This window comes from Psittacula echo, assembly GCF_963264785.1.
Source record: "Psittacula echo genome assembly, chromosome: 5".
Lineage (NCBI taxonomy): Eukaryota > Metazoa > Chordata > Aves > Psittaciformes > Psittacidae > Psittacula > Psittacula echo.
In genome coordinates, this window is record NC_137739.1 from 39,439,043 (window position 1) to 39,465,115 (window position 26,073).

General features: G+C 44.8%; 1 protein-coding gene across 13 annotated transcripts in view; it reads right to left on the bottom strand.

The window, feature by feature from the left end:
• Positions 1 to 26,073, bottom strand: part of LOC308221530 (uncharacterized protein) — a 78,035-nt gene that overhangs the window by 26,490 nt on the left and 25,472 nt on the right. For 3 of the 13 annotated variants that reach the window (XM_080618565.1, XM_080618571.1, XM_080618574.1), the window contains 2 exons: positions 7,657 to 7,941; positions 472 to 545 (listed from right to left, as the gene is read on the bottom strand). In XM_080618565.1, coding sequence (XP_080474691.1) covers positions 472 to 537 — 66 coding nt within the window. In that variant the 5' untranslated portion in view covers positions 538 to 545; positions 7,657 to 7,941. Of the gene's footprint in view, positions 1 to 471; positions 546 to 2,323; positions 2,434 to 7,656; positions 7,942 to 15,153; positions 15,253 to 25,098; positions 25,216 to 26,073 lie in introns of all 13 variants that reach the window. The other 10 variants (XM_080618576.1, XM_080618577.1, XM_080618566.1 and 7 more) reach the window with 6 other exon arrangements.

A 26,073-nucleotide genomic window follows, 5' to 3' on the forward strand; every position in this document is an offset into this window, starting at 1 on the left:
TGCCCCAGTGCCTGCATCCCACCCCCTGGCACGCTAAAAGGCATAGAGCTAGGAGACCAAAACCTGCTCTAAAGAGATACATACAGTGCAGGCAAGAGAAAAATGTGCAAGTTCAGCCTATCCAGCATTCCACTGTGCCTCTGCTATAGGCCAGGAAGGGCTGTATATCAGAGAAAATAGTGCTGTCAGGCATAAGCCTTCCTGGTGCTAGGGAGCACTGATGAACTGGAAGTCCAGGACTTCTTGGTACCTGTGCTGAGCATACAGGGGATCTGTGAGAAACTGTGGGGATGTGGTGAGAAGTGATGTGCAAGCAGAATCAGGTAGGGAGAGCTGGCACAAAGTCTGATGGCATGAGGGTTACTGGGGTGATGCCTGCAGGGATGCAAAAGTTCTTATTTAAAGCAATCCTAATCAGTAAAACAGCTTCATCCTTAGCCAGCTTGATGGGGAGAAACATAAGGTTGGTACCTTCTCATACTTAGCAACAATCTCTGCTTTTTCCTGGGCTATTAAAGACTCTATATCTTTCTTCATGTCAGAAGCTGTAAGACACAAAAAAAAGGGGCGTGGGTTAAGTAAATGTGTATACAGCATGGGAAATTTAGGAAACTGCTAATAGAAAAAACCTTTGCTAACAACTTCAGCTTCCAGACGTATCCTAAAGCTGAGGTTGAAAAGCCCCTGCTTGTACAAAGCATGCATGCAGCTTGCCTGCACACAGCAGGACTGCCAGCTCCCTGCTCTCTGCACACAACTGAATTTGAGCAAGGGGGAGTCCTGTCTGCTGAAAGACAAGACACTGTGCCTTTGTTCTTAGGCACACACATGCCTGTACGAAAGACATCCTGCTTTTAAATCAAGACATGCAAACCAGCCACAGAGCCCTTGCACTGCACAGGTCATTCACCAGCTGGGCGCCGCACAGCACAGTGTTTGTGTGGATGACAGCAAACTACCATGCTCTTGCCCTCAGCTATGGATGTGAAGCCCTGAGATGCTCAGGAGGGACATCCAAAGGCAGATTTAACATCAAAAGAGAAACTAAAAGGAGAAGGTTTTGCCTACTGAAGTGTACACAGAACAAGTAGGTTTGCCTCTCTAGATGATCACCTTCTATACACCCCCTAAAAGAAAAACAACACAGCAGCAAGATGACCACAGAGTCCCCATCTACTCTGAGATGGGCCAGTCTTGATCTAAACAAGACTCAATCTAGCTCCCTGAGGTCTGTGCCGATTGCTCTGCTTTTTCCCATACACATAGGTACGAGCAAGATAACTTCCCACATCAAACGTGACTCGAGTGTTGTCTTGTAGAAACCCAAAGAAGCACGCTCCCTGTAAAGCCATAGGTAGTTTCATGCTGTTTTCCAAAGAAAAAGGCTGATTTAACACAGAGGAGAAAACATGGACAGACAAAACCCCCAGGGAACAGGGAAGTCCCCAGGAAGAGGGCAGAGGGAAGCTTTACCATAGTCCTCCTCCTCTGAAATGATGATTTGTAACCATCCCAGCTCAGACCACACAATGACTATGGCATCATCTAAAGCCAGGCTACTACAAGCCACATTACCCAAACGTTTGTGCTTCAGAAGCAATGCAGTAAACTTGTTCTTGAGCAGCTATTGCACAGTGTTTTTTACCTGTGGATAGCAATGATCCTCTTCCCGCCAAAGAGGTGGTCACCAGTGCTTTGGGATAGAACCACAGCACAGCAATGCAGGATTTACTTTCCAGCTTCAGATGCAACATGGAAGTCATCTGTTCTTTTTTATTTTCAAAATTGTGTAGTTTCTTGTACAAGGCTTTCAAGTCTGTTCTGGTAAGGGGATCACAGATGTTCCAGGGAGCTCCTTTCAAGCCCTAGAACAAGCCTGTCATCTGTATTACTTGATTTGTTTAGCTTTCCTATGTTCTGGGTAAATCACTGGATCATTTGTAATGTGACAGTGGGGAAGATATTTTCAGGCTGCTCAAGAACAAGTTTACTTCAAGCTGCCACTGCAGTTGTCTAATGGACACCAAGCACTACCCTGACCTCCCTTCAGGAGGAACCTGAAGGGTTCTTGTAGGATATGCTATCCCAGCTTCTGAGTGAAGCTGCATCTGGATGGCAGCACTCGGCACCAGATGAGCCAGAGCAGCCAAAGGCACTGTACTTGGAATGACCTGAAGAATGCAATTTTTTCCTTGAGGGTAAAAGCCCAAGAGTAGTAAGAAAGAACTGGGAGAGCTGTGATGAGCAAAAGCATTAGTGCTCTCCAAGGCTCAGCCCGCTTCTCTGTGCCTTCAGACATACGTGATTATTTGTCTCATCTTACCAACTTCTTAATGTAACCTGCTCGCTGCCACCATGTCTTTCAGGCACAGATGGAGACTGCCAGGAGATCCATCTTTCCCAAACTCTTCGTTTTGAAAGCGGCCATTGCTCCTGGTGTGACAGAAATATTAAACCATGTGCAATAACCAGGGCAGCTCTTCTGTGACACATTATCAGCCAGCAGCACAGGCAATTCACTGCTCTACACTCACTAACAGACACCAGAAAAAAGCAAACTCTTCAAATTCACAGCAACAATGGGTGTGTCTTTCCCCATTATTAACTCCACAACCATAACAAAGCAAGGATGGAAATATTAAAGTGTATTTTGTTCCCTTATTTTTCCAAGCTATATCTCTTACTTCAAATGTTCCCGTGAATTTTGCTCAATACATGTTAATCACAGCTTCATTTTTCAAAGTAGCAGGGTCTGGGTAACTGTGTCTGAGTAACTGTCTCATGGTGTCACCTAATCTAGCTGCATCTTCTTCTTCTCACATCTCTCTTATGTGAAGTTTAACTCAAAGACAAATTCACTCCCCCACTTCTGACATTTGTTTCTTGGTTGTTAGTTAAGGGCCCAAAGAATTCAAATTAGGTCCTTTACATGCAGCTAAAAATACAAGTATTCTGCAAGCTTGAGGGAAAAAATAAACTGTGTGTCAAATTAAATGGTCATTTTTTCCAAGACGTTTACAAAAAGAAAGTTATTCTGAAAGTCTCTGACCACACTCTGTGATAGAATAACCAAAGGAAGAGCGGTTCGGTAACATGGATGGGTTTACAGAGCAGAAGACAGCAGCAAGACCACATATATTTTGGCATCTGCTTCTGCAAAAGCCCCTCTGCAGCCAGAAATGCCAGAGTGATGCAAAGCAGACAGATTGGCATCTCGTGCCTGGAACGTGCACATTTGTTTTCTGCTTCTGCTATAACAGCACAAAAGCCCAAGTTTAGGAAAACTGGAAAACAGACTAAGTTGATGGCAGTGTTGATGGCAGGATGGAGATGGCAGGTGGCTGCACCCGCCTTGGCTTCTGCCCACCACCCTGCTGCTTTTTGGAGTACAAAGATGACACTGTGTTTGACTAGGTGATTTTCAAAATACTCTGGAGAAGCAACAGAATAGAGCTTAGCTCTGTAACAGTCTGTGTTGAATAAAGACATTGAATACGGGTATTTTTATTATTTAATAAAATAAATAATGTGGATAGTTTGAATATTGTATATATACACAACTGAATGTATGAATTGAATTCATATACTGAATATGGGTATATTTATTATTTAATATAATAAGAGTGCATACTATAACTCCAGAGTAGCTTGACACCATAAAGTTATAGCATTTGCTTGAGGAAAATGACACACTGTTTATATGAAAACTACTGAGACATTTATTTTCTGGAGAGCCTGATGATACACATCATTCTGCCTGGATATAAATAGGCTACCCATAAATAGGCACAGCCTGTAACTGCCATACTTCTCCATATATTTATATAAGACTGAAGACTTTTCTTTTTAATATGCCACTCAAATTATTTTCTCCAGCTTGCCACCCAATTTTTTCTATGAATTGTGTATTTTCTCAGCAAACAGGGTTGGGGTTTTTTGCATGACAAACACACAAGGTGAAGCAGCTACGAAAAGGAACAGTAAGTAAATGTGAACAATGTGAGAATAGTATTAAATAAATTCACTAGGATATAAGCAAAAGATAGCCCCAAGACATGCACACTTAAATTCAACTGGGAAACAAAGTTAACAACTAGTTCCTTTGAAAAAGGACGAGTTAAAAAACCCCACCATCTGTCATCTCACACCAAAACTTGCAGCTTCCAATTTAAGGAAGTAAAAATCAATCCCAACGACAGTAAGCTTGAAGATGGTTAATGAAAATGCATGTTACTGCCTACCAGCATGGAACTCTATCTAGCCATCAGCAAGCCTGAAATAAAATATCCAAGTTTTGAATGAGAACAACGTCCCTGAAATTAATCCACCAGCTGGGATCTCAAGTATTGGCAGTAGAAAGAACGTGTCTGCATCAAAAATCCAAGACTTGGTGCCAAAATTGTTACCTGTAAATCAGATTTACTGTTATTACCCTCCCCCAAAAGTCCCCTGTTTTTCTAGTAATATCTGCTGAGCTCCCACTGCCTCTCATGGGGTGGAACCCATGAGGACCAGCCTGGCCAGGAGCACGGGAACCTCTGGCCACCAGTCACTCAAATTGTGTGTTGCAACCCTGCTCACTGCCCAGAAGAGGAACTGAGCATTTCACACGGCCCAGTGACAGTGCTACTCATGCCACAACCCAGGGACACGGACACACACATCCCCTGTCACCCCCAATCTTGACATGATGCCTCCTGCTTATAAACCCATTAGCAATCACCCGGCTTGGTTTGCTCCCTCTGTGCCAGGACCTGCAGAAGACACAGACACTGCCGCCTTTATCCACAGAGATCACTTGCCAAGGTCCTCCCTTTCCCCACTGCTCAATTTATATGAAACAAGGACAAACTTTCACTAAACTCCACCAGGATGTGAGACCAGCATGCAGAATCTGATCTGTCAGAAAAGCAATTGGATGTGGACTGGAACTGAGATATCAAAGGCTCAGCTGATGGGCCCAGTCCTGCAGAGGGTTGCAGGTGGTTGCACATCAGCATGTCTTGAGATGACCTCTCAGAAATTCACTGCAACCATTATTCCAGATGTGACTCCTCTGAGCCCTCCTCACAAATTGCTTTTACTGTTGGGACCTTGGCCAGAAAGCATTTTCCCAGCCTTTGAAGGGAGTAGCTGTGGTGATGTTACCAAGCAATCCATCTGAGTTGCAGAACTTTTAGTCTCTCCAAGCCCTTTCTGCCCCCTTACAAATAAAGTACAAAACTTTTACATGCTTTTACACTGGTTTTAGGTAAGTTTTATACTGGTTTTAGGTAAGTTTTATACTATTAGGCTGCACTAGCATCATACTTAATTTGCTTGACTTCACTATTTTGCTGCAAGGTGAACTGTAGACCCAGCATCACCTGGCAGAAGGGCTTTTGAAAACTAAAATATCAGCAAAATCTCTTCTTTTCAGGAAGTACAGCGTAGCATCACGCTCTCAACTGTGAGCTAGGTTTGGGGATATTCTAGAACCCAATTTTTAAACATTTTATATTGTAGAAAAGTATCTATTCAAGCCACTTGAGGTTACAGACTATATGTTTTGGTAACTTCCCCCTTCCCGCTGCACTCACCAGTCAAAGCAAATTAAAGGTAAGCATGATGCAGGCACACAGCCAAATACAATTGAGTTACGAAATTTTACCTGTTACCTCCGCCAAGTAGAGTCATTTCAACTGCCTGCACCCCCCCCCCCCAGCATGATAGATCTCCAGGGCAAAACGTGTAAAATTTGCATTTTTGCTTCAGTAACCTCTCACAGCTTGTAATGTTTCCCCTGCCCATCTGCACCCAAACCCACAAAAACATATAATTTTTGTTCTGCAAGCTATTGCAAGCAGAAGGTCATTGAAAAAGGAGAAATGGAGGCAACTTTTGACAGCCATACGTCAACACCATGCTGGCGTGTATCAGACTGAAACTACTGTGGTGGAATAAAGTAGTAAAGGTACGAACTTACTACAGTCACATCTACTGCTGCCGAAAGTCAACAAGTTGCTGTTCCTGTTTCTTGTTCTATTTTAAAAGCACATTTTAACACATTGTTTTATGTTTTCAGTCATCTAAGATATAAACCTGCGATTTCTCTTCTAGTGGGAAAGGCTTAAAGTAAATGCTTAAGCATCTATGCAAGTGAAAAAGCTTATATAACATCTGCTAAGAGGTGAGACCCCTGCATGAGGCGCACCTGCAGTCTGCACCACTTCTCAGCAAAGCACTGCTCTCACTCATGCACTCACACACCCTAGAATAAACCTGACCATGCAAAGCAGTGCAACAGGCTGCTTGTGAAGCGGATAAAGCAAGCTGCAGAAAGTTGAATAAACCCTATGGGGGGCAAGGGGGGGTAAGTGCATCAAACGACACCTTGACATGCTTCAAACCATGCAGGCTATTAGCTATGTGCCACCTCCCTATCCTGGCTGCCTGGTATAATTTGGAGGGCACAGTCAGCAGCTGCAATCTGAGGAGCTGTCATCAGAGGCTCTTCTCTCTCATGCTTAAAGGCCTCTCAAAAGCAAAGCCGTGGGGTTACACCACCGCATATACCTACCAAGCACAGCCAAAATGAGTACGGCTTTGGGTCTGCTTCAATTGCATTGCCATGGCCCAAGGAAACCTCAAAGCCTCCTAAGATACCAAGGAGGAGCGGCAGGCTGCTGCAGGAAGGTGCTGGCACGCATGCCCGCGTGCCCAGGAGGTGACGAGCCACAGAAGGAAGTGACAGCCATGTGCTGCCAGAAGCAAGCAGAGCTTCTGCTTCACAAGACATGGCTCCCCGCACGGAAATCAAGCTGCTACTGGCCAGTGTGCCCACCTCCATTGTCACAGCTGCCACGGTATTGCTTACAAGAAACCCAAATTTCAATCCCAAAATGGACAAGACACTCACGAACCTTACACTGAGAACTTCTTCTGATCCCCATCCACAGCTCCTCTCTCATTAACAAACCCAGACTACAAATAACCTGGCCAGGCACCAGCTTCAGTACTACACACCACTGACTGCACTTCACCAGTCTTAGCCCAAATCTGGCACTCACTCACAACCCTGTAACCAAAAAGGAAGCCAGACTTGCATTCACAGTCAATTATGACTTCAGGAATGAAATTACTATCAAGCAGGATGAACCGAGATACAGGAGATCCTGTTTGCATGTTTATTTCCTTGACTACAACAAAAACTCAGGAGCACACAAGCAGGCTGGTTTGTTTGGGGTTTTTTTTGTTTAAGGGCGTAAGGAGCAGTTACCAGTTGAACTGCAAGGAGGTTTATGATTTAACTGTCTCAGGGTCTTTGAAAATGACTGCCCATAGATCACTTTAAATGAATCACATATGTGCTAAGGAAAATTCAAATGAGCTCCTGTCCCAGTAAACCGTATCTGAAACTGCACTGGATGCTGTGTTGGACAAAAGCATGATCACTTCCCTTAGCAGAGCCACTGGGAACACCCAAGTAAGAACCTCACTTTGAGGACACTAACAAAGTCACAGCACCGTCACAGATAGGACCCTGCAGATTTATCAGCACAATGACCCGCAGCACACAACGGCTCTTTGGGTGATCTCACCTACTCTGCAGCCAGTTTGTGAGTTCAGAGAAGAAAACATGGAAATAAAACGTAGCTTCAAGCAACATGCCCTTACCTGAACCTGGTATCAGGTGCCGAGATGCATCAGCTCAGCTGGACTTGTCCTCTCCCCTGTGGGCATCTACCTGGCAGCAGCTGGTTGTCTCCGCCGTGGGGTGGCAAGGACCCCCAGCCACGGCAGACTACTGATCAAATGCGCTTTGTCCTCACCCGTGCTGTCCAGATTCAGTGACGCTCTCCCCTTCCCTCCTCCGGCACATGAGAGCTTGCTGCGAGTGTCTGGGAGAAAAGGCAAGGAGGGAGACAATCCACAAGCGGGCTCTCTCTTCCCCTGGGCTCACTGCAAAGGAAATAAGGGAGTTAAGTTTTCCCGTTCTGGTACAGCAGAGGCACCGTCGTTTACATTCAGAGGAAAGACAGGTTGCATTGGAGTGTGCAGCAAGGCAGTATCTCAGCCTGCTGGGGAAGGAATAGGCTGTAACTGGAGGGCACCCAATAGCAGAAAAAAACCTACACTCATCTGTGCTGCAGCAAAGCCTTGGTGTAGGTCATGCTCAGATTTTGTTGATTTGGTGGTGTTCTCAGGATGAGTTTTCTCCCCACCCAGCTCACAGCATCAGCCCAGCCAGGACTTGTGCTAACACAGAAGACTCATTATAGGGATTTTGTTTGGGGCTGAGCAGGAGTTTTTTAACTATCTGACCATACATGCTAGGTATTGAAAACCAGCCCGTGTGCTTCCAGCTGCAGGCTGGGAAGGGGCTCTTCATTAGGAACTGTAGTGATAGGACAAGGGGTAATGGGTTAAAACTTAAAGAGGGGAAGTTCAGGTTAGATAAAGGAGGAAGTTCTTTACTGTTAGGGTGGTGAGGCACTGGAATGGGTTGCCCAGGGAAGTTGTGAATGCTCCACCCCTGGCAGTGTTCAAGGCCAGGCTGGACAGAGCCTTGGATGACATGGTTTAGTGCAAGCTGTCCCTGCCCATGGCAAGGAGGTTGGTACTAGATGATCTTAAGGTCCTTTGCAACCCTAACTTTCCAACCCTAACTATAACCAATTCTATGATTCTATGATGCTCAGCTAAGACACAACTCAGCATCTGGTTTGCAGCAGGGGAGCTGTGTTTTAGCCCATTTTCTGGCCTGGTTGAGTGCCAGGTGATGGAGGACTTCCCATACAGATCTCTGACTCTATCACACTTTTGTACCAGCAAACACATGCTACTGACAACTCACCAGGCAGAATATGTCCCCTGCCCAAGCCAAAGGCACAGTATTACACCTGACTTCAGCCAATCTAAGAGTATGTTGCTGCCAAGAAGGGATCCCACGGAGGGTCCAGGCCATTCCTCCAGGACTTTGATCAGGTTAAGACCAGTAACACAAGGTCACTAACTCGCATGGCAGAAGAGCTGGCACCAGCAGTGCCACCTGAGCCACCTTTCTGCACTTGCAGTACCTACCTGATACATCCAAATGGCTAACGCAGTTCAAAGGACACCAGAGCCCAACATACAGCTATTAGTTCTTTTAAAACAAATTTTTAATTCTCACGTTAAGCAATGTGCTGGTTTCACAAGTGTGAAATCAAGACATCACCCCAAAGCGCAACACTTCTGTCTGAAGCCAGCAAGTGCTGGGAGGCAGAAGTGTGTGTTGATGCTTGGGAGAGGAAGCACAGCGCCCTCTCACCATAAGCAGCCACCTTAATAAACACCACCTCTCCTCCAACCCCCCTCACAAGCACCTGCAAATGGACTTTTCTCCATATTTGTGGGCTGTCATGTGCTGAATTTCCCTGCTGTCACTCCTTCAGCACCTAGATACAACAACTCAGAGACCCCCAAAGTGCAGAAGACTTCACACCCTTTCAGAGTGTCATTATAGGCTACTTCCGTCAAGTAGCCTATAATATAGATTACATTATATATACATTATCACTGAGTAACTTATAAGGCTTACACACATCATAATGAAGATTACACATGGTTCCCAATTTGCACCAAGCCACCAGCATTTTAAAGTATGATGGCAAGCTGTGGCCACAATGATTAATTCTTTGCCACTAGACTATGGCAATACAATGAAATCTATATACATTGGCCAAGTCTTCTAGCTACAGAAATCACTAAATGGAAGGCTGCAGTTACTTGCTATGCACACTCCCCACAACGAGCTCACACAGCAGCACTGCCAGTAAACAAAACCTCAACCTTCCTGTGCTTTCAGCACGACATCTTGCTCTCACATTGACCCACATTTTTTGTGCTCTACCTTAGCACTCAGGTTAAGGTCTTCTGCCCAAGGATGGAGATGGGAAGAGAGAAGCACAATGGCTGATAAAGAGATTTGGTCTCCTCCTTGCTTACGCTTGATAAGCCCAGCCTTGGTGCTTCTGCAAACTCTCAGCTGTTCCAATGTCAGAAGACATAAGCTAAACCCTCCAAGCAGAATAGTGAGTCTACAAGCAATTCCTCATCAGCTTCTATTTTTAGACCTCACAGGGAATAAAAGAGCATCCAAACATTTTTTTAAGCTCTTTTTGACAGGAACTCATCTTCTCCAGACAATAACAGCAAAAAAACCCAAACAAACAAAAACCAGCACAAATAAATCCTAAGATGCTTATGATTTTATGAACTTACGTTTTTAAAAGCTTCATTATTTGAATGATGTCTCATTAAAAAAGGGAAACAAACTAAAGAATGCAAAAATCCACATGCTGCTTTGGGAATTGAAGACTAATTTTCTCATTGCATTCCCTCCTTCCTCGCTTCCAGTGTCTATAAAAAGGCCAGAAATGCTGAGGAGGAGGGGGAGGATGCCAATGACCATCCTCTTTTTTTGGGCGATGCACTGACCTAGAAAGGAACTACATAAACACAGAGCTTAGGAACCGGCTTCTTCTGTTTGCTTAAGACTGGAAGAGCAGTTTACATATCTTTAACCGTAAACTAAAGGAAGCTACAACAATGGTCATTCTCCACTTGGACATGCATTCCTCTGAAAGCACTGTATTTTATTCTTTTCAATCCATGTACAACACCACAGGACACGCTACTCTTCTCTTTTACCATACCCTGGTCACTCTTGCCTCCAGCTATACATGACAATTTTGGGTAAGCTAAAAGCTCTTACCACATCTCCTTTTGCTATTTAAAACTTTACTGCTCTTTAGCTCGGCAGCCACTGCCAGCTAGAGGCCACCCACATGGAACACGTGCCTGAAGCAGCAGGGTGAGAACACGTATCCTGGCTGATACCTAAGATGTTACCCTGGGCACTGTGGAGCAAGTGAAGGTCACTAACCACAACCAAAGGAACAAGGATGCAAAAATTAGCTACAGTGCTGCCAGCAGCCTGTGCTCTCCTTTGTAGAGAGGGGCGGCATCTTTTTTAAAACACAAATACGGAAGTAACAAACGTACCATGATATAAAGTCACTGGGACAGCTGATGAAACAGATGGGTAGGAAGTTAAAAAAACCTACTAATAATGAGACGCAGCTTGTCTGTGGAAAGCTCGCCCAAAATAATCACTGAGGTAAACGATTTATAAGTTACAAACATGTTAAAGAGAGACCTATGCTGACCGTGTGGGTCCTGCACTGCTTGCCAGAGCCCCTTGCTCCACCCCATGTCTGGGAGGGGAGGCAGCTTGAGCCATTAGCCTGACCCTGAGCCACACTAATGCCCATCCTCTAGGAAAATATGTTTTAAATGAGGTTCTCTGAGTACACCCTCATTCCTTCAGCCACTTTAATGAGTTTAATCAGCTTACATTGCCTCCAAATACACAGCCCCATGGAGTAAATTATTTGTATTTGGCAGCCTCTGCAGAGAACACTCCCTGACCATTTTGCTGGCAGTACCTTGGACTTGCACTACTTTCAAACAGCATCTCAGGACGCTAATGGGTGAGCTGTTGTTCACTTCTTTTCTTCTACCAAAGCTCCTTGCAAGCATGTCTAGTGATAGAAAATTTCAGGAAAACAATAATATTTGATCTGACATTGGAAAGTACTGAGAAAATGTCTCCCAAAGCTCTTTTACAGCCTTGAACCACATGCAAGCATTAGGATACACAGATTTTTAGGGAGTTTGAAAGCAATCTTTTTTTAATTACAACATAACCTTTCCCTTCCCTTTTGCTTGTTAATAATTCCTAAAATTACCCCAACTGAACAGCTGCAAGAATTTTTGCTTTTTTTTTTCTCTGTGTGCAAAAGCAACATTTTATATAAACAAGAAAATTTGATGCTTATGCTCCCTTTGAGGAAACTGGTCACGCAGGAAGTCCTCCCCTCTTCCCTTCATTGAAAACATTTATAAAACTCAACTGGAGGTGAAGACTTAAGGCACATGTGATGCTTCAGCTTACAAAACAGCAATGCTCGTGTAGGACACCCAGTTAAAAGCAGCCTGTCAGCTTAGAAGCCTATATAAAAATAACTGTTTGTTTGTTTGCTTTTAATAGTGTTGAAATCAGTATCTGTGTCATTTAGTCAGGGCTCCAAAATACATCTTACAATCCACAATGTATTTGGCTGTACCACTTTACTGTGGTCAACGTAAAATTAAACCTGACAGTATAAATGGATCCATTGAGACTGCTGGGGTTGAAAGACAAACAAGCAACTTTCCAGCCAGGGAAATGAAATGGTACTGTAAGTACCATATTACTGCAATGACAGTTTCTGTACTTCAGATGTAAGTGCAATGAAATTATGCTCTGGGGGAGTGGTGGAAACACAGCTGGGTGGGCTGGTGCTAGATGCAGTCAGAGCCAAGTGTGAAAGAGGACGCCAATCTCCTGCTTACTGGCGAAGTGCCACACTGGCCAGTGACGTGCAGCAAGCAGGATAAGCTCCTGGCCATCAACAGCAGCTGAAATCATGGTCCAAGCCCACACCACCAACCAGAAACTCGTGCAAGCATGCGGCATATCTCATCACTGCAGTGGGGAGTCCCCAGTTCGAGAGCAAAGCCATGCTAGTACCTGGTGCAGTGGGTGTAAACAGCTGACACCTTTTCACATCTGCTTGCAAGATAAAACGAGTCTTCGCCCCACCTCCATCAGCCCCATGTTCACCTCGAAGACCCCAACAACACTTTTTTCTTTGCAAGTGCACCCCCAGCACTTGGGGTACTTCCTAAATAGCTGAACAGCAGCCTCTAGATGGCTCAGCCCCAACTGCTCATGTCCCCATGCTGCTGTCTCAGAGGCTGTACCACAATGGCAGTGCTTTTCCCCAACCCATGACAGTGAGGCCAAGCCCACAGCATGCACCCCTCCATCAGGGAGATGGCCAGAGCACTGTCACGCTTCATGGCATGTACCACCGTGTTAAAACATACACCCCCAGCACCCCTAGGCCAACCAGCTGAACCTGAAATTCAGGTTTGCTAACCCAGTATCTTCCCCACCTCTGGCTGGGAAACCTCCTGCAATGATCACAACATCAGGAGCAGGTATGAATTCAGCTTGGTTTCAGGAGAAGAAAGCACATCATCTGGTTCATCCCCTCACTTTATCCCATGAGACTCAAAGGTGGAAGGGTGGCACAAGGAATGGCCTGAGCCAGCCCCACATTTGGAGTCCAGCTCCATGTGGTGCATGGATAGCCCTGAGCTGGTCTGGTGTGGATCTGAACCCACAGGTGCCACCATGCAGCCCAGTACCAATGAGGTACACCCAGTACAGTTGAGTGAGCCAGATCATACAGAAAGACACCAAACCAGACGTCATCTTTCCACTTCTAGCTTTTTGGAGGTGTTCAGGCAGCACCTTCAATTGAGTATGCTTGAGAAAGCAACACAAGGAGCTTAAAAAAAACAATGCTCAAAACCTGAGTGGATCTATTGCCTACAATCATTGTTTTGCATGCCCACAGCATTTCTAACATGCATAATGGATAACAATGGAAGCAGGATAAAAGTAAGTCAAAGGGGACCACAGCAGGCTCAAGTCTAGTAATGAAAACGTTTGAGAAAGGTTTTCCCAGTGAAAAAGAGAAAGGTAACAGTGCCTGCCTCTAGCACATGTAACTAAAATTACAAAACCCCTTCTCAGATGAGCTAAAAATCAGAGAGAGAAGTTTAAGTAGATGAGAGCCTAGGGCAGTGATATAAAGATAAGCACTTTATACAATGGGGACCCATGCAAGGCTGCCCATAAAAGTAGCAGCAGGCACTGTTCTCCCCAGGGAACAAACCAGCACAACTCAACCATCAGCTCTGTTTCAAGATGCAGTCTGACTTAGCTGAAGACATGGTGAGTTAAAATTAATAATAAATAATAATTATTAATAATAATAATAATAATAATAATAACAATAATAATGTAATTTGAAAGATGCATTTATCTTCAAGGCCGGGCTGGATGGGGCTTGGAGCAACCTGGTCTAGTGGAAGGTGTCCCTGCCCATTGAAGGGGGTTGGAACTGGATGATCTTTAAGGTCCCTTCCAACCCAAACCATTCTGTGATTCTATCATCTTAAAAATGCTTTAACATTCACCCAACAAAGCAACAATCAGACAGTTCACTTAAAACACATTCATTTCAAATGGTTCACTTAAAGATGCCAAATATCAGTTAATTGCTAGAAAAGACATTTGCAGCAGCTTGGGGAATGGGAATCTTCCTGTTCCAAGATCAAAACCTGGGAGAGCTGAATGCATCCTACTGAAGTGCAGCTCTTCTTGGCACTGTGCAAGGCTTGGAAAAGGGAAGTTGCCAATAAATAAGCATTTGAGGGCAGTGGAGGGTGTTTTGACAGAAAAGGCATAAAGAAATCACTTGTTTTCCCCCCCTAAAGAATAGGGCCACCACAAAGAGTAAGGTCCATGCTTGAGTTAGAACATGCCTGCAGGCCTTAAGATAAGGCTTCAAAATAGAATAGCAACTGCATGGGAGTTTTTTGCATTTTATTTTTTACAGAACATCAAGTCCTTCAGCAGGAATGATTTTTCCAGAGAGCAGAGATCAGAGCTGTTCGTTCTTTATCATCACCATTAGCTGAGGAGAGAAGAGCCTCTGTGAGCCCACCCTTCAATTTAAAACACAGTTGCTTCAGTCTTGTCCTGGCTGAATACAAGCCAAGGAGTATTCATCTTCCTGTTCCCCATTTCCCATGTAAGCCCAGGACTGGATTCCCATCTCAGCTCACATTTTGCAGACCTTCGTTTAACACCTCCTTCAGACAGATGTATGTCTGCAGCACCTTTCCCACCTGTTCCAAGCAGCCTACCCTCTCCTTACAGATCTTTCCCCACCCTATCCTTTCCTAGGACACACAACAGGAGGGCGTGTACTAAATCTCTTTTGCAGCAGTTAAGACTGTGCTGCACTAAAGCTATTACATGTTTATCCCACTTCCTTCCATTGACAGAAAACAAAAGCTTGTACTGTTGCTTACCGATACCAGAAAGTATTTGCTTTCCCAGACTGTTTCTCCCTCTTTGTTTCAGAAGGGGTTTCAGTAGAATAACAAGCCCACTCCAAACAAGAAGCAGCAGGGCGTGATTTGGAACAGAGGCCCTTCATAGCCCACCTGGCAAATCCAGCCTGGACCCAGGTGCAGCTCAGTCCTGTCCTTCCCATCGCTGCTGGGACTACACACTCCAGCACCTCCTCCACCACCTTACAGGTCCTGTGGATGCAGAAGACAATGCTTCAGCTGCATAGCTTGAAGAGGTGGGGACAACTCTGCACCACTGACTTGGCTTCAAGTGGCTGTCCCTGTTTTATAGCTGCAGATCATCTCCAGAAGATGCTCTGCCCACTCTGAGTATCTGCTGTATCATACTTTGAGTATCTGCTGTTTCTTTCTTCCTACCATGCAGGGCACTTCCTTCCTGCCAGATGCCTTATCACCATGTTTCACGTCAAAACCATCCAGATGCAGCTTCTACTCTTGCTGATATTGCTCTTTTATTCAGTGACAAAGAAAACACTCGCACCAGGCACTAAGCCCGCAGTGCTCCTGCCAATAAATGATGCAGAATAAAACACAGGTGCCACATGAAAACATGGTGCCAAGCTTACAGTTCCCAAAAAAGCAGTGAATGCATGCACACACTCAGTCACTTTTTATTTGTACTTCTTTTTTAAACAACCAGAATAACAAGTACCGGGTCCTAAAACCAAGAAGGGCACCAAAAATCCAAGTATTATTCAGGATATTAAATACTCAACTACCCCAACCCAAAACAGTCTTGGCTCAGAGAACATGTCCTTCATATCATTTACTGACAATTAGCGGAAACTCCTGATCACCTTCCTTAACCCTTCCCTAGGCTCAGCCTAAGCCAGACACTTTTCCAGCCCTATTGGCAGGTTCAACTTCCCGAATGCCCACCATTACACAGTGGCAAGCTGCAGATGCGACACCAACACCTCTTGCCTGTCCTTCCTCCTGCCTGCATTCACATGGTGTGTGCTTTCTATTTAAGCACAGCTTTCCTCACCCAATGCCATGAAAGCACAAGCATGGAGAAGCACTTAACTGTGCAGTTCACTTTGGAAAGCTCAACCACCTTTGCTGGTAGCTACCAAGACACAGATAGCATCTGCAACCCAACCTGAAAACACTTCTCTCCTGCTCTTTATACCGCTGCTCTTGGTGAAGCTTTTTCATGGCCACACTGATGTTCATGAAATACCAGCTCCTCTGACTCCCAGGATCTGTGCTGGCTTTTCAGTCTGTAGACATCAGGTGAGAAGTGCAGCAGCCTGTGGATTGATGAAGATGACCTTCAGGTTTTACATGGGAATTTGTTGGCTCTCTCATCATTTCAGAGATGACATTTGCAAGTTAAGTTCCAAGTGTCACCAGACAGTCAGCCACTGTGTATGTCAGCCACATAGCCCAAACCACTACACAAAGACCTAAAGCTGCCACTCCTTATGCCTGCCCTCCCATGGGATTCCTGTACTATGGCATCTGCATCAGCAGATCATTCCTCTGTCCAAGCTTTCCTCTTCCAACCTTTTCAATCTGTTGCCCAAATTCTTTTTTTTTTTTTTTTTTAACACTCTCAACTGGTTTTAAGAAGCAGGCAGAGGCAATCTTACAGTTGCTGCAGCTGGGGGAAAAGCTGAAGCACAGCCACCTCTCTGACCTGGGAAATGTCTCTCGCATGACGCACCCAACTCTAACATTGCACCTTCTTAGGTATCGAAATCCACAGTAAACAGATTTTGATAGTTCTCCTGCCTGTGGGCTGCTCCTCTCTCTTCTCCTCCCCCCAGCAACGTATCTTTGGCTGAAAAACCTTCTGGAACTACAAAAATTTTAAAGAAAGTGTTAGAAAAATGTATTATTAAGAAAAGGTCATAAAAGAACAACAACTTGAGAATAGCTGCAGCTAAAAATACACAATCCCCACACCCCTTCTCCAGTGAAAACATTATCACATGTCGCTTCCCAATGGTAAAAACATGCTTGTTTTTTAATTAAGGTCGTATTTTGCACACTGGATTTTCTTGCCAGGGAACACAAGAGACCCTGGGAAAAGATCTTGTTTGCTGCCTCAAAGTTCCCACTTTTCTGTGCCATCTGATGGCAAGACACTGTCTGAAACTGGCACCTGCAAATCTGTATTTTCTTATAGCACCACCTAACTTGGCAAAATAACCTTCTAAAGAGTACAAAGTATCTTGGCCACCCCTACTGAATTGCAGAGTGTTTGTGCAATATGGCTTTATTTTTATTTTTTAATACTTCAGAGTATCGAGGTGGAGAATGTGGGAAGGAGATAACGTCAACAAGCAGAGCAGCCGAGCAGAGCAAGCATTGGCGCCTGGCTGGAATCAGCCTCTTATCTGACCCAGATCCTGGGGAGGGCTGGAAAAATCTGCATTATGGACAAAATGAATTGTCTACTCAGTCTGCTGCCTGAAATCCTCCCAGCTCTAAAGGTGTAATCAACGTTTAGGGGATAGCAAAATAGCCATGAGGTACAGCAACCTGATGGCTTCCTTCAGTAGTACAATGAATAAAGGGAGTCAATTAAATCCCCCCAGCAGGGAGTTTTGTACCATTTAATTGCTTAAATAAGCTCTGGTTTATTGATCACACAGAAAAATACTTGGGAATAACTTTAGGAGGGTAAGGGAAAGCCTGTGTGTTTACATTTAAACAAACTGAGCTTGTACAGGGGAATGTTAGAAAAACACAGCATGCTTTATCCTCCAAAGACGTAAATGAAATCCAGAACTAACTTCCCCAGAAGGTCTAGGTCACACTCTTTACTTACTAACCTTTAGCAAATACACCGCTTTCCCCCATTCATAAATGCTCAAACCAATACTTTTTTAAGAAACCACACACAAAAAAATAACCTTGTCAGTCCATTACTTCGGTGGCCAAATCTTGCCCTGCTGTCCCACTCAGCTGCCTCCTTCCCTCCACCATAAAACAAGCAGCACATCTTAGATGGACCCATTCCCCCGGCTCTCCGCCTGTCCATGCAGGCATTCATACTTTTAGTCCACCTGCTCCTTTGCCAAAGTTACCTGAGACTGGCCCTATGCAAAATTTATTAGCATCACAGATAAAGTGTGCAAGCCTCCTGCTTTCCTGAGAAGTCAGGGTGAACACCCACCAAAAAGCATTTTGAATGACTAACCTGAAAGCCGTGAGCAGGAAGACAACCACAGCCATGTTATACTTTTAAAAGTTTGCTAAAGGAGATGCACCAGTCTGCTGGGGGAGTACAGCCACAGAGCAGAACCACAGAGATGCACTGGGAAAGACGGAAGGCTCAGCGTCATGGCCACCACTTTTCTCCATCCGCTCAGCCCAGAGGAACTTGGAAGACGTGCCCACGTGATGTCACTACTGGGTTGGCGTCTAAATAAAGGAAGCTTTTTATAGAATTTCCCACTGTCGTACTTAATAGGGTAAGCCCAGAGAGCCACGACATCAAGCAAAAGGGAAGGAAAAGGGAAAACAATCACTGGGGCCAGGGCAGGTGGGTGGTGCCTCAGCTAAGGAACCAAAACAAACCCAAATTTACTCCCTAGTACCTACATGTTGGATAAAAAGCAGAGGTAAGAGCAGCTCATAACATAAGGGAGATGTGTTTTTATACCATCTGTCACAAGGAAGCACAGACTATTTCTGCACTAGGGTAGGGAAAGGAAGGATGAAGGCAAGGAAGGAGGAGAGGGAGAGAAAAATTTTCCTTGAAGAGAGTAAATAAAACGTACTTCTAAGTCAGAGGGGTTTTCCAGCTTCATATAATTCGTGTGGTAATTACTGTGCTTCCTAAAAGGAAACTGGGGTTTCTGAACAATCAGAAGACTCTTGGCTGCAAACACCTTAAGCTCAAATGATCAGCAAGCAGCATTTGCTGAAAGCTCTCAAAAAAATAACACTAACATAAAAAAACCCAAACTAAACTAAGAAAACCCTAACGAAAGCAAAACCAGCTAGCAGTTTGGTCGAGATCATGCGTGCCTGCATGTCATTCTCTTCTTCGTAACTGTTCATCACTTCCACAGCGCTACAGAGTGGTTCCCCTTCCTCCTGCTGCTCCTCCTCTCTGCATCTTCAGCCGGGCATCCACATGGAGAGCAGTTGCAATAGCCTAGTGACTCATGCAGCAGCAATGTGGGTGGGAACTGCTCCCATGCCCAGCTTCTAAGGACACAGCCTTTTATGGTATTTTTAGAGTGGAAGCTGTTGTGGTTTGGAGCACTTTGCCTTTTGTCTTGCAGGAGCCTCAAAGAAAAGAGCTTATGCTCCCCTGGCACTGCAGGATGCAACAGTAAAGAACTCAGGCAGGTGATGATCAAACCCATGCCAGGCTCCGTAGACTCTCTCGCTCATGGATGTTCGAGGGTGTTACCCACTCTGCGCAGCAGCATCACAGCTCGTCCACAGGCTCTCCCATCCACACTGCAGGTTGTTTGGTGACTCCACTGCTCCACTGAGAATCTCCAAACCAGATGGAAGAGTGGGACGTGGGTACGAGCTATTCTGTGGGCAGCTTAACTACTGCAGCCCAGCTTTCTAAGGAGTCATTCCCTGTGTTCTCCTACGGCAATACACTAACAACCTCTTCATCAACTCCAGTGAAGGGCCTCCAGATATACTGTTTCTGCTCTTGATGGGCTGCCGGCATATGAAAAGTTGGCAGGGCTGCCAGAGTCCCATCTGCCTTCCCTCAGGGTGAGTCGTCAATTTCAGACTGCATCTCTCCAGCAAGTAGAAAATTAACTCTCTAGCCTTTCTACACCATAAAAAAGTGGCTGAAATAGGGCAAGAGGTTATTAGGGAAAAGCAGGCAGATGAAACTGAAACCAGGTTAAAAGCATCAGGGAGAAGGGCAGAGGCAGAAAAGCCACTCTGCAGGCTTGTGGACCACAGCACATGCGACTCAAAAGTGGCATGGTAATGAAACAGACTCAGCTGTGTTGTTTTAAAACTGAAGGCCACACATGAAATTAAAAGAGTATCTTAAACATTACCCTGCAGGGCTTGAAACAGGACTTTGGTTGCAAATGTGCAGTGGATTGCTTTACAGGACAGCTCTCTGTTCTCCTTTGTGCCTGAAGCATTACCTGCTCTAGAACAGATGGGCATGAAGTTTCTGCATCCCCAATCATAACTCCAACCAGTCCTTTTAAAGCTGTTAAATTCAAGAGGACGTAAAATTGTAATACACACACACACACTTAAAAAGCCCAGGGGAAAAAGCTATCAGGATGAAGGAAATAGTAATCAATCCTCCTGATGCAAAGCCACTGGTGTTAAAGGCGGGTTTTTTTATTCCTTCTGAAATCTCAGTGAGCTCTGGAAGGAGTCAGCTTATGAGCCAGGACAGATGAATGACAGACCACCCCTACAAGCAGATTTCACCGAGTGGGAAGACGCAGTGGAAAGCTGCTCTGGAGCAACTTCTCACATATAAGAGACACAGCAGAAGGGAAGTTTGGAGGAGGTCTGTGTCAGCAAGAACTACACAGCCCACAACATACCTTGGAGGTGAGCAAACAGCAGCAGACCACTGCAACAAAACTCCCTCCTAGCTTCTGCTAGACAAGATGCTCCACACCAGGGGGGCAGCTGGAGCTCCCCAGACAGACTAACACAGAGTCCTAAAATACATTTCCAAGTTTAGGGAGTGTTCCTGCTGTTAGCTAATGAATCAAGATTACAGAATTAAACTTTAAAAAAAAAAAAAAAAAAAAAAATCACATGAAAGGCTCCATCCTGTTCAAAGGAATAAAGGAATACAATGAATTTCCTGCAGTCTTGTCCTAAAGACCACAACATCACACCCAATTACTATCCCATCTTACTCCTAAGTCCTGCAGAGCCAGCCTGGTCATAGGAGAGCTGCCTTGCCTCTTTTCTCATTAAACTACTTATTTCTTATTAAACTACTAAATACACACAGCAGTGGCTGTGAAAGAGGTAGGGCAAGTCATTTAATTTTCATTATCCTTTACTTGGAACAGCATTATCAAATTTAATTTAAAAAAAAACAATCAGGAAGAAAAACAAACCAAACAATAAACAGCCTAAAGCTCCTATGACAGAAAAGAGACACATCCAAGCCTGAACTTGGGTTCACATCTCCCACAACAGAGAGACCTCTCCGCATGAAGCTGTTAGTTATCAAAACTGCCATTCATACCCCCTGGAAAGCCAGGGAAAGGAGGAAACTCCAGTTTGCCCCAATATGCTCAACTTTGCAGTTGCTGCAGGCAACTTGGTGCCACTCTGACCTTGGTGTGCTAGCAGACCCCAGGAATCCACAAGACCATGCACCTCCTCTTGCCTCCAGCTGTGCAGTACACTGCATTTAACATCATTTTTTGATACTTTTGATAATGGATGCATCTAAGCTTTGCAGCTGATGGTGCAAGCTCTGACTCCTCATGAATCTTCCCTGCTTACCTTCTTCCTTCCCCTCCCAAATTTGCAGATGGGTTTAAGCCCATAGCAGCTTCTGCTCTGAACACTTCTCAAAGCAGTTTGCATCATCTGGGTTGAGCTTAATGTAGCTGAGAAATTACATCCTCCACAAGTTCTGCAGGTGCAGGACCAAAACCATTTAAAAAAGACAGATAAGAGACTTCCAGAAGGAGATGCAGACAGTGGGAGTAGACCCTAATACCCAACTTTCAAAGCCCTCTAAGACAAAAAGGAAGTTCTTCATTGCCATCCCACCCAGGAGGAAAGAAGGGAACAGGGGACTGTGACACAGGTGGTGCTTCAAACAGATGGTCCCTGACACTTTACAGGAGGGGAAAGGGAAGAAGAGAAAGAGAAGCATCCCACTGTGTACAAACTTAACGACCTGTTACCTTCGCCAGTCCTTTGGAGGGTCACAGCCTTCAGCTAAGTATCCACTTGGCTGGGACCAGTCTACAAATTATATAGTAACTGGAGACTTTAAAAGCCTTACAAGAAAATGCACTAAAATAAATAAAAGTCAGCTGGGCAGGCTCTGCCTGACAACTCATTTTTTTACGCAGCCAATACAACGGCATGCAGAGAGACGCTGCATGAATCAACCCATTTTGGCAGCACATGTCTAGCCAGGAAGAGCAGGATGCATCACCACGCCAGTACATGCGGAACACCCTCCAAAGGGCTCTCTTTACCCAGCAGGAGCCCATGCAATCCCTACACAAAGCCTGTAAGCACATGTAAGGCTCAAAAGTCATCTGAAACACGTCCATTCTCCCCTCCCACTCTCCATAAATACAGTCCAAATTGGGTCATCTCCTAACAATGAATCAGTGACACTCATTTAAGCCCCTGCTGCGATGCCAACATAATCTAGGTCCTTTCGTTGTCCTTGTACTGAAAGTGCTAAAGATGCTTTTGTACATCCTCTGAAGTACTCCTTTTAAAAAAACGTGTAACTGGGGCATAGCATTCAGCTGTGCTTGGAAAAAAAAAAAAAAAAGGCAGCATTCCCCTTCCCTCTCAATAGGCTCTTAGGAGGCTTGGACAGAAAAACATTGCCTACTTCAAATGTGGCTCCATCAGGATGGCTGGAATTGGGCGTTAGGGATGACAGCAAGCACACTACTCGGTACCACTTGGGTCTGCAGTATGAAAACCACTGGCAATATGATACCATGGGGAGAAAAAGAACCCTTACCTGTATCCTGCAGCTACGCAGCACCCAGAAGTCCCATTTTAAGTTACAGCACGACACCACAACTGCAGCATTCAATAGATAAAGTATCATATTTTCTTTAAAAACTATTGAGTGCTCCTAAATCTCTTCAACTCTTTTTAGAGGATGGAAAGACTATTCACTTGCACTATTTTAGCATGACAAGGTTGCTTGGTTCCCCTCAGGTAGCAAGTTTTTCTGTTATCTCTGCATGGCAGTAAAAGTTTAAGGGGTTTTGGTTCTGGTTTGGTTTTTTTCTTGCTCACTCCTAACACCTCAGAACTGTGACACTTTCCTGCATAGCAGCTTTTGAAGTTAGTCTATTGGCACCGGTGTTCTCCTCCTTTCTGAAATGGAAACATTCAGAGGTGTGTGCAAGAGATCAGATGGAAAGAACAGGGCAGCCTCCACTAAAATAACCATTAACTGGGAAAAACACACACTCGTAAAAGGGACATTTTTACAAGATGGAAGGCCCATTATTTGTTTAGTTTTTTAAAAATGAAAAACATTAATAGCTCTGCATTCATTAAAAAAAAAAAACAAACGAACAAACAAAAAAAAACACCAAAAAAACCAACACCCAACCAAAAACCAACAACCAAATCCAAACTTCACATGCACTCGCATCAGAAAGTCTAACAACTTCAACATGACCTAACTGTTCCACTACCCGTTATATACAATTCTAGCAGACTTTTTTCCAAATCCCACTACATACTGTAATGGAGCCACATTTCAGGATTTAAGGTTTTATAAATAGAAGATTTTAACCACAAAGTCTGCAAAAATAATCCCTCTTCCTCCCCAAAAAAGGAAGCTTCAAGTCCAATCCTGTCACAGAGGCCATTCCCCAAATGATGCACAGAAAGACACTTTGTGCCTGTCTGTAGGAAGCAGCATCAGCTTTATGATAGCACTGCTGCAGAGGACTTTATAACAAAATTCATTCCATTTTGACAGAGATGCAAGCTTGGGAGAAGACAGGGAGTTTTAAAGATTTAAAGATCACATTTTTTAATGGGGGAACTGAGGCACATAAACATTAACCAGTTCCTTGTGGAGCAGAATACACTTCTCCCTGTTATCAGTGTCATCTTTGCTAACAGAGGCTTCCGTGGCAAGAGGCATGAGAGGGCTGAACTGAGGACAAGCTTAGCAATTAACTTTGAATTCCCTGACTCCGCTCCTGGCACCATCCACAATGTTATTTTTCAGGAGGAAAACAGGAGAAAGCTTGTACAGGAAACAAGGCAACAGCAATCTGGAGAAATGCACACAACCAGAAGGGTCAGCCTAGCTTGTGTTGGACATGGGGCCATAAAAGCAGACACCAGCACACCTCCTAGCTGTCTTGTGAGACACCAAAGACTAAAGGTGTTCAGAGGCTGAACTATTGTGCCCTTATTTCTAAATATAGGGGAATAATATTAAAATAGTCTTAAACTTGTGTAAGCACTGAATAAAAAAAAGCTAAGATAACAAGGGGCTTGCATTAGATGCCCCACTGCCACTGCAACATGCATGCAGCAGGTAATTAGGGGTTTCATAGCCAGTATTTAGCATTGTTTTACTGCTGTTTTTCTTCAGACTATAGCAGCACTCTCTTTCATATGAAGCTTACAGAAGGAGAAAAAAAAATTAATAGAAAAAGCCACCACTCCTGGCACTGCTCTGGCAGAGCTCTGCTCATTCAGGCTTCTGAAGTCAGAAATTTATTATGGCAATTAATCAAGAGAGCTGACACAGAGGAGCATGTGAGAGAGCAGCAGGCTCCCGAGACTGCTCCCTGCTGCCTCCCCTGGGATGAGTACCGCAGCTCTTGGCCGCACTCCTCCATCTCCACTGTGGACAAGGAAACTGGGAAGTCTGCTCACAGTCAAGTTTATGAATGTTTCAGCAATTGCCTCCCCTTCAAGCAGCTGCACGAAAGCGTAGCCAAAACTGGGCCCCCTGCCACATCATCGAGCTGCCCTAACTAATGAGCTCTTCTGTCTGCAAACCCAAGCCTTGACAGACACTCTCTGGCACGTGCGTATGTAACACGCTCAGCACAACCACAGATGCTGACTGCTCCCAACCTGTCACAAGGCTTCTCCATTCCCTGAGCTATGCACCTTATGAGACACCAGCCCCTTGACTTCAGATCAGCAAAGGCTGGCACTTTGCAGGCTCTGCTCCAGCTGGAAGGCAGGAGGTCAGAAGAAAGCTCTCCAACAACACTTGACTGCTTTGCAAAACCAGACTGTGCTGAATTCCATCCCATGATGGAAAGGACACATGGGCACACCAAACCCCACAGAAGTTTAGCTCTCGGGACAGCTAATGCTAACTACACTGTAGCGGGTCACCTGATGTGATGCATAACATCTGTCCATGCTCTCCTCCTCCTTCAGCGGAAGGACATGTCCATGGCATACCTCAACCTGAGCAGCAGAATTTTGGTGCTGTGTTACCACAAGGTTTTTCTGGAACACAAAAGACCAAAGAAAGCTACTTGCATTTGGAGCAAAAGATGGAGAAGTCTGCAGTGCTCTGCTGTGGCATGGGAAAAACAGAACGAAGTGCTTTCAGAGAGCAGATGACAACAGCCTGGTTTTGCTGCTGCTATTCCTAAAGTAGTATCAGTCATGTTCTGGTCCCAGGTGAAGAACAAATCCTGCATGCACATCAAGCACAAGCTTCACAGGAAACCATGCCAGGTACCATGGGATGACCCAAAAAGCAAAAGGAGAGGAGAAATCCCACCAAGCAATCAGCACTCAGTCAGGCAGGCAGCTGTTTCCTCTGTTCACATCTTAGTGCTTGGGAGCTCTTGCCATGGACAAAGGCCCTTCTCAATCTGATCTAGCACCAGTCACCAGAAGATGGCGAAGCGGGAGAGTTTTAAGGAAACCCCATTGGGAACAGAAACCAAGACATGCAGGATAAGTTTCACCAAACCCATCACTAGCCAGTTTCTACTGTTTTGCTGCTGATGGATCTCCAATCCTCTCAACATGGACCAGCAAAGAAAAAACACCAAGGCTTGGCACAGAATGAGAGATCTGTAGGCTTAACTTCTAGTCTGCTCCCTTCACAAGTAACCTGAAGCAAAAGTCCTCAACATATGGGCTAACTGGCACAGCTTCCCCTTTTCCTCCAAAGTCCATACCAATTAATACTTCTATACACACAAAGCAGAAATTGAGAGATGCAAAGAAAAAAAATCTTTTCTGAGGCAAGACCAGAAAAAACCACCACCAACACAGAGCTGTTCTCCCCATGCACCACAGTAAATTAAGCTGCTGGAAAGTGTACTATCTACTCTGGAGCATGACAATCAA